Here is an 11,766-nt window from a genome sequence, read left to right as displayed (position 1 = left end):
TCACTAGACGACTCACTATTCCTTTTTATACGGATAAATATTACTCTAAAGAATTCAGCATTATCTTATTCGACTACCGTATTAATATGAATGTACAGGTAATTTTTGATTTATGAATACAAAAACGATATGCCTTACTATTTATTGCATATCTTATGAAAACGGAATCAACTAGTTTCCGATCCGTATTATTTACCTTTTCGGTTTACGGTTAAAGTTAAGTCACTTACCCAATAACTACCCCCTACCCCCCCCCCCCCCCACACACACACTTGGAAATATTTCAAGTTGGATTTTCTTCCTTTCATTCATTTTTCATATGAAGGATTGCGTTTTGCTATGGGGAATTCAATTGAGTATTCAGTTAGCTGTAAGCATTGCTTTCCCCCACAAGTTTTGGGTAAATCAGAACTTATCAACTAGACATTCATCATCTCCTTTAACGTTCTACTCTTTCTTTCCGCAATTCCATTAGATTGTGCAAAGTAAGGGGCAACCGTTTGGTGAATAATGCCATATTCCAAACATATTTCTTCAAACGCCGCCTCTATTACTTTGTAGAGCCAACAACATGAACTGTTGTTTGTGTCATAATATAGTCAGAATAAATGGTGAAGCTTTTTTAATCTTCAAACCAATTTGACACCATCAGAATTAATAAACGGTGAAGTTTTTAATCTTCTAACCGAGTAATACCTAATACCGGATCTAATACACGGTGAAGTTTTAAATCTTCAAACCGAGTAATATGTGACACAATTAAATTTAATAAACAATGAAGTTTTTAATCTTCAAACCGAATAATAAATTAGAGTATAAAGTCACTTAGACTTTAATTTCCGACAAATGAGTAGAAAGTCACGAAGACTTTAATCTCAATGAATGAGTAAAAAATCATGCAGATTTTGATCTCGAAGCATGAGTAGAAAATGACGAAAATTTTATTCTCTATAACGAGTGTAGAGAATCACGAGAATTTTAATTCCCTTTCCAAATGATTTTTCAACTAAACCATTATAACACTTAAACAGTTCAATAGTTTCATCTTTTGCTCTAATCAAATAAATATATATATACATCTTTACATATTACTTTCATGATCTCAAGAATATTTTCAAAAAGAAAAAATTAGTGTAAGTCTCATTCATGTCTTACAACTTTGAAAATAATACCCATATATGTTCATGCATGTTACCAAAGTACATATATTTCATTTGGTTAAGAAATAGCAAAATTAACCTTTAATCATATGTTATTTCTAATCATCATAACATGCAAAAATCATATAAAATTACTTGCCCTAACATTTATGGAAGCCGATTTCATTAATCATATAGAATAAAATAATTTAATAATAATAATAATAATAAAATAGAGCCAAGAAAGTAGAACCCGAATTTTGTTGCCAACTTAAAGTGTTGTTGCACTCTGCAATCTTTGCCATGTTGACACAAGGATTGTCAGGTTTATAATCTCCTCTATTATAATCACCAAAATAAACCTTGAGAAAATTATGATGACCAGCCACATCAAAAATTAAATTCCTTAAGATTGTTGGTATTACTGTGTTCAAAATCAGAAAAGTAAACAAACGTTAGTTCAATAAACAAAACGTAAAATAATTCCGAGCCCACTGAATGCGCAATGTATCCTTAAGGAATTTAATCCCCTCACTGTTGCCCAAGGTATACGGATTAATTCCTCCAAGGATAGAACGGAATAACTATTCTGTGATAGCGACACTTCAAATCACAGAACTTCAGCTAACTCAACAAACGGAGCAAATCACACTTGACACTTATGTTTATTTAGAAAATAATGCAACAATGTAGAAAAGAGGGGAGAAGATTTCAGATTTTACATATCTGATTTCATGTCTAAAAAATAAGGCCAAGCCTCTAAATTTATAGACAAAGGAAGGGTGATATGGAGAGGTGCAATCTAAAAGGTGTCTCTTCCATTTCCCATTCACCCCCCTTAATAAAAACGCAACAGTTATGATTGTCATGTGGCCACTTTCTCTCCTCGGTAAATCAGTTTCATTTTCTTTGTGGAGGTCTTGGGGGTGTTTGGGNGGGGGGGGGGGGGTGTGGAGAGGAAGATGGAAGAGAGAGATTCGAATAAAAAAATTATAAAAGAAAGGTTTTTCTTTTTACTTTCCACGTGTCACATATTGATTCGTTATTTATCATGAATAAAAGGCGTTTGAAAACACACGCTTAAGTTGTTCCAGAAAATATGGGATACGTGTTTAATAGGTACATTGAGTTCAAGTTCAAGGGTTCAATAGGAACAAAGCTTAGTTTAAGTGTCTAAATGAAAAAAAGGGACAAGCTTGAGGGTTTGCATATGTATTTGGCCTAGTACTAAATTACACCGTGAGAGTTGATTACACCCTACCATGGAAAGTACGACCACTTTTCTACTAGTTATTGTAATCTTGTAAAGAAAAATGGGAGGCAGCACCCACCACCAGGGAGAAAGAAAAGCAGAAATGCAGGCTGCTTTAGTGTTCAAGAAAGGGTGTAATGGTTACAAGCTTCAATGGTTAGTAGAGAGTTTTTAGCTAATTTGTAGATGTGTTAGCAATGTGAGTTGCATGCATTAATGAAAAATCATGCCTTGTCCAAATGATCCATGCATAAGAAATCTTTCAAGCATTTACACCAATCTTTTAAGCATTTACACCAATGAAACAATTCCAAAATACTTTCAGCAGATGATAAGCATCATCCAATGAATCAAAAGCCATTTCTTTCTTATATTTTTTTTTTGTTTTGTTTTCGCTACGTGTTGCTGCGTGTGCAAGGAAGAAGCATAGCCCTTGTTCTGACCAGAAACCAAGAAGAAAGGAAGTAAAGAAACAGAATCATAGAACTGCTCTTGCAACTGTTCCAGTATTCCATCTTTGCTTCTGCTGATTTTCTTTTGGAACTCTTATCGCATTACCAAGCAACATCCTGTGAGCCATCCTTCCTCTGCTACCAATGGAGACCCTAACTTTCTCCGCGCCCACATTCACGCCAACTCTTCTTATGTACTGCTGCAGTGGAGACTTGAACTGCATTTTCTTCTGAAGGCTTCGTCTCAAGACACTGTTGAGCTTCTTGCTCACACTCTTAAGCTCTTTAGGACTACACTGTGGTGTTGGTTCAGGTAAGCAATTTGAATCGACCCCCTCAGCATCTTCCGTCTCCTCCGCTTGTATTGATCTCAATGGTAAAAGTGAAGGAGTAAACTTGGTTACAGGTGCTACATAGCGCAGTGGAACCAGAGAGTTACGGCGTGGAGCAGGTTTAGGCAAAATCCTGTTTGCAATCGGGCACATAGAAGCTCGCCCAGTCCTCTTCGGAACAACTAATTTTTCATCAATATCTGGATTGTTTTCCTTGTTTTCTTTTTCTGACAGGTTATTCTGCTTAAACGGACAATCCACAGTAGCAGAAGCCATAGAGAGTTTGTGGAAATTGTTCTCAGTAAGCGGTCGAGTAGTATTAAGTGGTGGATACTTATTTTCATCACAAGTCTTTTGAGCAGAAATTTTGTTGGCAAATGGTGGCCTCGTCGGTGCAGCTTCTTGCTCCTCATTCTGTTGTCCAATAAGCTGTTGCTGAAATTGTTCAGCAATTTTAGAGTTCACGTGTTGTCGAGCAAGTTTTCTCTCTACAAGCAGCTGTGATTCTAGTTCTTTAATCTGCACATCATATTGATAGACTAATCAGCTAAATACCCATATGATCACAAACTTCACATAAGATGATTCTTCACATATCTGTTAACTGTTAAGAATTGCAATTTATACCTTGTCCTGAAGGTTTTTGTTTTTCATATCCTTTTCTTTCAACTTAGCATCCAAACCATGAATTGTATCCTCCATCTTTTTCATCTGAAAATCTTTGTTTTTCATATCTTGTTTGCCCTTTTCAACCTGTCAAGGTAAACAAATGTTCCAGAAGGCAGGAAAATGATTACTTCTGTGGAAAATTTCAACAAAACGATGTAAATTTCAAGAGAGAAATTTACGCTACCATCTGTTTGTATTTCAGGAGCTCCATACTATCCACTTGCTTCTTTGCTGGACCTAGCTCTATACCTCGAACTCGACTTGCAAAATTTAATGAGCAAAGAGTCTCACTCAAGTCATTCTCATTTGGACTGATCTGAACAAACATCAACGTCTTTGAATCCCCTCCTGTAAAATAGAAGTCCTTATCAAATCCTAGTTGTTTATATATTCTTCTGAAGTTCATGATTCAAGCAAGTCAAAGGGAAATACCTAGTGAGTCTTGGAGCAAATGAGTAAGCTTCGAGTTCCTATTAGACGAAGAAGAAAAGAAAAGAAAATCAGAGAGCAAGATATTTCCAAATAGATTGAGAATTTGTACACGAGTATTGCAAGTACCGGAATGGAATATGCGAGCTCTTTGTTGCAAGTGAAGATATCACATCTCCAAGGGCAGATAGAGATCTGTTTATATTTTGGGTTTCTTTTAGCCTTTCACCCTGTACTTCTGTCTTTGCTATCCTCTCACTTCCAGCTAGATCAATTAGCCAAAGTTTGCTTCTTGTGCATTCCCCATTTAGCAAATTCTCTCCCTTTACCATTACACAAAGTATACTACACACACACACACACACACACACCACGTACCTGATTAGTAATTGAGGACATAATGTGTAAACAAATGAAACCTTCCGTAAAATTACGATGCACAAACCAATGTGATCGGCTGCTGTGCTCATTTGCATTGGTTGATCCAACTGCCCTCGCATTGCTACCAGTTTGTAAGGCTTCCCAAACCTCAGTCATATTATTCACGTGGGCCTCAACTAGTCCGGGGACATGATGCATTCCTTCTCCAACTTGCTTTATTTCAAGCCTAAAACGAAATCACGGGATCAACATGAAATTGTATAACTCCATCTAGCTTCTAAACAAAGTGAGCAAATATTTTATAGCTACCTTTTCACGCCTTGTTGAGATCCTGAAACTAGCAAATCTCGGATCTGCTCATTGTATACTTCCAAGACGCTTACTGATATTTCGTAATGAACTGTGTTCTTTCGCTCGTCAATAATGCGAAATAGCTCCTCAAGAGTCCGGTAATTGACCCCTCGAGCTTCTTCTGTGCCCTCCATCGTAAATGTCTTGCCAGTACCAGTCTGGCCATAGGCAAATATGCAGGCATTGTACCCATCTAGAACTGAGGTTGCCAGGGGAGCAGTGTCCTCAAAAACTTCAGCTATTATAAAAAGCAAGAGGAAATCATGTGAATAGGGAGAAAATGACACACCCTCGAAGTTATTGGTTCCTATACAGGTTATTTAGGCGATTACGCTGTTGCATCTTATATTATGAGCCTTTTTTGTACAGTGCTATTTAGACACAATAAGAAGGGGAGCCTGGAGCAATGGTCAAGTTGTCTTCGTGTGACGATCACGAGTTCGAGCAGTGGAACCAGCCACTAGTATTTGCACTAGGGTAGATTGTCCACATCATACCTCTTGGGGTGCGACCCTTCTCAGACCCTGCGTGAATGTGGGATGCTTTATGCATCAAGCTGCCCTTTTTTTATTTAGACACAATAACTTCAGATATATTTATAGAAGCTGTTACATGGTGACGGAAAAGAGTTGCTCCATATTTCTGTTTCTTTTTTCTGATCTTTAGGAGTTTGCCATAATTTCTTACTTATTAGATTTATATATTTATAATAAGAGAATTTCTTATACAGTAAAGAATTTTAAAAAACTGATTCTTGCTTGGGTATCAATATATGAAATTTTGGTATTATTCTTGTTTTGTCTTACTCCCATATTTCTATTATTACTTGATGTTGCTCCGGCTTTGGTTTTTGTTACTATCTTGCTGTTGTGCTTGCTGCTTCTTTCCATGTCTTTTTCACTACTATATTTCTTTTTCTTACTGCTGAGATTATGCTTGCCTTAAGGCTATAGGCTATTGGAAAACAACCTCTCTACCTACACAAGGTAGGGGTAGGGCCTGCATACACACTACCCTCCCCAGACCCCACTCGTGCAAATACCCTGGGTACGTTATTGTTGTTGTTGTTGACTGAGGTAAATCAAATCATTATGTTTTAGTTCAAGCAAATGCCTCCAAAATAAATGCTTTGCCAACTCCATGAACCTTTTTATTTTTCTTGAGAGCAGATTACATTCCTTGGATTTAAAAGACCATTATAGTCAAATCACTTGTTGACAGCAATTATAAATTTAGTTGAAGTGAAAGCCTAGCATTATTCTGAACTTAGTCCCGCAGTACTCTTAGCTTAGCACAAAGCTCCTTAGTTAAAGGGATTGCTAGCACTAGTCTTCACTTAAACAAAAGATTTAGTTACCTTGGTCGGCTTGGGGGCTAAAAATGGCATCAAACTTGTAGGTCTTTTTAGACATGCCGTTAGACTTCACAGTGAGTTCCCCATCCTTTGCAGCTTCAAAGTCAATCGCCATTGAAGCTCCTGCAGCTGTCTCTTCGGCATTCAAAGGCCTGCACCGGCAAAAGACCCTAATGTTCCCTGAAGCAATCCAATAGAGTCAAAACAAGCATATGATAATAAACTAATTGCTCTTTTAAGTGTTGTAATTTACTTATCCCCTACCTTTTAAATCCAAAACCTTGTTATAAAGTTCTTTCTGTTCCTTAGCACCCTTGACGAACTTGATCTTGAGATCTTCATGCAATTCAACTTGTTCCTTTACTGTGATCATAATAAGAGGAATTACAAAGTCAAAAAAGGCGTTTTATTTCTAACATAACCGAACGCCAGTATCTACAAAAAGATTTACATTTGGACTGAATGGTAGAGCTCATGTCTGCAAAATCTGCTAGTAATTGCTGCTTATATAATAAAGCTTCTTCAGATACTTTAATTTGATTCATTTTCAGAATCTGCAAAATAAATTTGGAAGAAAATCAACATATTTGCTTATCGGATACAAGAAGCATATGAAACAGGAATCAAAGCTAATTACCTTCAATTTCCTCGTAAGATCTCGCAAGGATGAAAACCATCTGCTCTTTTCTTTCACTTGGCCCTCAATTGCAAAAGCTACAGGAGGCAAGTAATATCAGTATAGTATTTGTTTTGCAAAAGTTTAAAGCAATTCTGTTAATGCAAAGTAATTTCTGTACCGAGTGATCCAACGTGCATTGACTTGCGCATGAGCTCATTCTGAAGCTCCTTTAAGGACTTCCAAGCTTCAGCACATTCTTTGCATTTTTGTTCATTCTCCCTTTTAAGTTCCTCCACTGGCCTCTTTGCTTCTTTCAGTTCCTTTTCCCGACTCACTTTTGTTAATTGAAGCCTCTGATCTACCTGAATAATAGCAAAAACAAGCATATTAGTTCAAGCTTCTAATGCTTTTTAGCTACAGCTTTTCTCTTTTATAATAATGAATAGGCGAGTAAAGACTCAAACCTCCGGTGCGTTGTTTTCCGGAGAATATTTATCGTCTGAGAATTGAATGCCACTCTCAGAACCGATGCTAACTATAGGCACTGAAAGAGAAGGAAGCTCAAAATGCTGGCACAAATCTTCATCCTTTGTAATAACTGGGGGCTGCTCAGATCCCTTAATTCCATTTTCTAGAGAAATGGAGCAACCCTTCAGAAATTCGGGTGAATCTCCATAGCTTCGTCGTGGAATATCCGGTGATCCAGTACAGATCACTAAATCAGGAGATGTTAATGAAAATCCCAACATGTCTCTACCTAGTAAAATTCCAAGAAACAAATTACCTTCATCAATATTCAAAATCTTGAAAATCCTAAGATAAAGAATAAAAAAAATCAAGTCTTTGTACAATATCCTACCATTAATTACACTTTCTGCAACTGGATCCTTGAAATTTTCAGCATTACTCCCTTCTAACAAACAACCAATGCACGTAACATACTATAAATAAATATTAAAACAAAAACTCAATCTTTTCAAGAATTGTTTTGGGGGGGGGGGGGGGGGGGATGGGGGTTGCAGAAATTACCTTCAATCTTGATTGGAGTACAGTAATTAGAATCTTCCATCAATGTTACTGAAACATGCAATGAGGCAAAGGGGGTCAATTCAAAATGTCGAAGAACCCTAAGATAAAGAAATAAAAATCAAACCTTTTATGAATTTCCCATCACTAATTACACTTTCTGCAACTGGGTCCTTGAAAATTTCAGCATTACTCCTTTCTAAAAAAAAAAAAAAAATGCACATAAAATAAATTAGAAAAGAAATCAATCTTTTCAATATATGTCAAATAAAGGGAGTTTTGGTGCAATAGTAAAAGTTGTCGGTGTGTGGCCAGGGATCACGGATTCAAGTAGCGGAAACATCCCTTGTAGAAATGTAAAAATGCAAGGTAATGTTGTGTACCCGAATCCGCAGCATAGCGGGAGCTTAGCGAATCAGATAGCTTTCTTTTTCAAGAGTTGTTAAAAGGGGGCGCTTAATTACCTTCAATCTTGATGGGGGTACAGCTAGTAGAATCTTCCAGTCCCATCAGTGTATTTTTTGAAACATCCAATGACGAAAACGGGTCTGCCAAATAATGCGTAATTAAGAGAACAAAGATTATGAGAATAAGCTACAAACCCATGTAAAATTTGACACTAGTGTCTGTAAAAAACAAGTCTCTTACAGTATTTGTGAGAGTTAATTAGTAATAGTTGTTGCTCTTCTTGTTGTTGGGAAGAAACGTCTGTAATAAGAAGTGGATCTTGCCACTCATCAAGTTCCATTGATAAAGGGTAAGAGTTGAAATGAAAAGAGAAGTGGTAATCAAATACACTGAAAAAGAGAGGGGAAAAAGGGATTCAATTCTTTTAAATCTTAGAGAGACAGAGAGAGAGAGAAGAGAAAGAGAGAAAGAAAAGAAAGTTCCTTTTGAAAGGGCGTTGATTTCTCCATATGATGAAAGAGACGACCGTTGCTCTTTTTTGAAATTTGAAAATTCTAAACCGGGCCAAATAAAATGTTATTAAGGGGAAACAAATGCCAAAAAACCTAGGATTCTAATCAAAGTGTCTATTTAAGAAATAAAAGAAAATAAGAAGGAAAAAAAAGTGTCACTTATGTGAAGAAGAGTTTTCAAAACCATTATAATATTAGTTTGACATAGGATGTCTCCGTTTAATTGTCTATGACTTTTAACACTGAAATTTGAATTGTGTCACTTATCTTGCCTATCGAGTTGTTTGTTCCCATATCACTATTTTTGTACAAATATAAGAAAAATTATACAAATCATTCTACTTTTAGACCTATGTCCAACAATTGTGATCATCTGTACCTTACTTACTTAATTTAACTAATTCTTACAGAAATTAATTAGAAATTGTTATAAATAGAATTCTATTTATGGTGAATGTTTATATTTAGAGAGATTCTAGGGTTCACTGCTTGGTGGCTAAGTCACCATCTCTGATGTTCTAAACGTCAATACCACGCAAGAGGGGGGGTGATTTGTGTGGTACTCAATTTTCGCTCTAGAAAAACCTGGTTCTTCTAGGTGTACTTACTACTACTGTTTGCGGAATTAAGAGTACATAAAATAAAGAACACAGAGATTTTTACGTGGAAAACACCTGGCTCAAAAGGTGAAAAAACCACGACCTACTACTCAGTAGGATTTTCCCAAACTTCCACTAAAATCACTGAGCCAAAACAGCATTTACAAAACTCTTGTAAAGCTAAGGATTAAACTCTAATCCCAGTGTGGCACACAGCCTCAACTGTTGCGACACATTTAAGTTAGCCTATAACTTGAATACTCAATGTACCTATTACAATTGCTTCTACAAAAGCTGGAAAAGTACAACTTTAAACCACCTACTACAATTGAACTAGAATAAGAATAAACACAATGGAATTGGTTCTTCTATCTTGTCCAAGTAGCTTCAGGAATGCACACTTGAATCTCACATAAATTGCTTGCAAAATTGCCTCGCTCTTTTGCTCTCAATTTAGTTTCACTTCTGCGTTTGTGCAATCCCTGTAAAAGAGAACAATTACTGTTATTTAATGAGTTAGTAATCAGAGTTTGATTGAGACTCAATTGCTGATCTTCCATCGAAGTTGAGTCCTTGAACAATACAAACTCCAACCCTATCCTTTATCCGGATTGTGTCCTCTTCCCATGAGGATACTTTCTTTCCTCATCCAATATGCAACCTTTTCGATCAGTTCAGGAGATATTGCTGCTTTATCCTTGAGACTTATCTCCTTCACGTGTATCTCACATGTATAGGTTGATAAACACTGTGTCTCACATGATGGACCTGGTCCATGACTGAGTTCATTTGTCATTCTTCAAAACTTCACCTGAACTTGGGCCAACAAATTCCCCCTTTTTGATGATGACAAACTCTGTGCTTTTACTGATCAGAGAACCTGTGGAACTCAGCTTAATCATCAACACTTTAACTTAGAAATTTTAACTTATCATCAAGGACCAGGTTTAATCAGGTTATAAATATCACATTATTCAGAATAACAAGTAAAGCACAATATCTCTTCCCCTTTTGGCATCATCGAAAAGTTGCAAATATTGTGAATCCCAGATTTTAATAATTACTCATAGCCACTGGGGCAACTGCAAGTGAAAACATGGTTCAATTAATCAACAACCAACAAACAAAATTAACTATTAAGATCAGAATCTTCATAGAACAAGAGAAAAAGCAAATTGTCATTGATTAGGATATGTTTCCACAAACAGACCACAAAGAGAAAGAAAAACTTCCAAACATGAGCAACAAAAACAGAAAAAGTCCCGAATCTGGGTCACTGGGGTTCTAGATAGGTTCAAAAACAAGAACTGGAAGACCTAAGGCTTGGAGGAACTAGAGGGCTGGGTTTGGAGAAGGTTGAGCATATTCTTAAGCATTCCTTCACTTTTCTCCTTTTCTTTTGCTAGCTCAGCTCGAAGGCCATCTCTTTCAGCTTCCAAATCAGCAACACGAGCCTGAAGCCTAGCAATTTCAGCATCCTTAGTTCCACACTCCTGAACCAAAGCCCTAACCTTGCTATTCACTGGTGTCTTCAGAGATGAACCATGTTCAACTGGGGTGGCATTGACAGGATAGTCACAAGCCAATAAGGTCCTAACACCAAAATGCTCCTTGCTTGATGCCATCTCCCATTTCTTCAAAGGCACCCTTAGCCTGTCCAGCACAGTTGTGAGTATGAACCCATATGGAGTTGCCTGTACCTTGGATCCATTAATGACCCTGTCCAGTAGTTTGACAATAAAGGCAGGCCAATTTATCTGCTTTCCACTCTCAAGGCACTCCATAAGAACCAGGTCCATATAGTTGGCAGTATGCCTCCTCTCATGTCTGGGCAGCAGGCACTTGTTCACAAATTCAAATAAGACCTTGTGCTCAGGTCTCATCTCACTCTTCTGAATAAATCTGGCTTCAGGTACATCTTCAGCATTTGCAGCATCACAGAAATTTCTAGTAATTTGAAGAGCAGTGGGGAGAGATTCCAAGCATGGCCACCTCTGCCTTGTATAGTCATCATACCCTTCACTTGGTATGTCCAGAATCTCACCCAGTTTGATTGCATCAAACTCTACTTTTACACCCTGCACCATGCTGGAGACTACCCCATTTTTCACAGTGGCATTGGCCATGAAGTCAATCAGCTCCTTCCTGGCCAGCCTCCAATCCATTTCAAGGACCATGTCCTTCCACCCTTATGCAGTTAGGGTATCCACCAATCTTCTCATTCCTGGCTCATCCAGGTCTTT

The 11,766-nt window shown here is 37.3% G+C and overlaps 1 protein-coding gene across 2 annotated transcripts; it reads right to left on the bottom strand.

The window, feature by feature from the left end:
* On the bottom strand, positions 2,581-8,946 carry LOC109215695 (kinesin-like protein KIN-14Q). Of its 2 annotated transcripts, none has more exons than XM_019379810.1 (18): positions 8,653-8,946; positions 8,469-8,552; positions 8,132-8,203; positions 8,008-8,055; positions 7,838-7,891; positions 7,443-7,735; positions 7,157-7,340; positions 6,997-7,073; positions 6,811-6,913; positions 6,624-6,722; positions 6,363-6,539; positions 4,964-5,243; positions 4,719-4,880; positions 4,403-4,618; positions 4,277-4,314; positions 4,029-4,192; positions 3,803-3,928; positions 2,581-3,694 (listed from the first exon to the last, which is right to left on the bottom strand). In XM_019379810.1, exons 1-18 carry the CDS (start codon positions 8,750-8,752, stop codon positions 2,870-2,872), a joined length of 3,102 nt encoding a protein of 1,033 aa, XP_019235355.1. In that variant the 5' UTR covers positions 8,753-8,946; the 3' UTR covers positions 2,581-2,869. The 2 variants fall into 2 exon arrangements, with proteins under 2 accessions (XP_019235355.1, XP_019235363.1); XM_019379818.1 differs by having other exon boundaries at positions 7,838-7,888.

The sequence above is a fragment of the Nicotiana attenuata genome, chromosome 2 (assembly GCF_001879085.1).
Source record: "Nicotiana attenuata strain UT chromosome 2, NIATTr2, whole genome shotgun sequence".
Classification (NCBI taxonomy): Eukaryota; Viridiplantae; Streptophyta; class Magnoliopsida; order Solanales; family Solanaceae; genus Nicotiana; species Nicotiana attenuata.
This window is presented reverse-complemented; position numbering and strand designations above follow the sequence as displayed.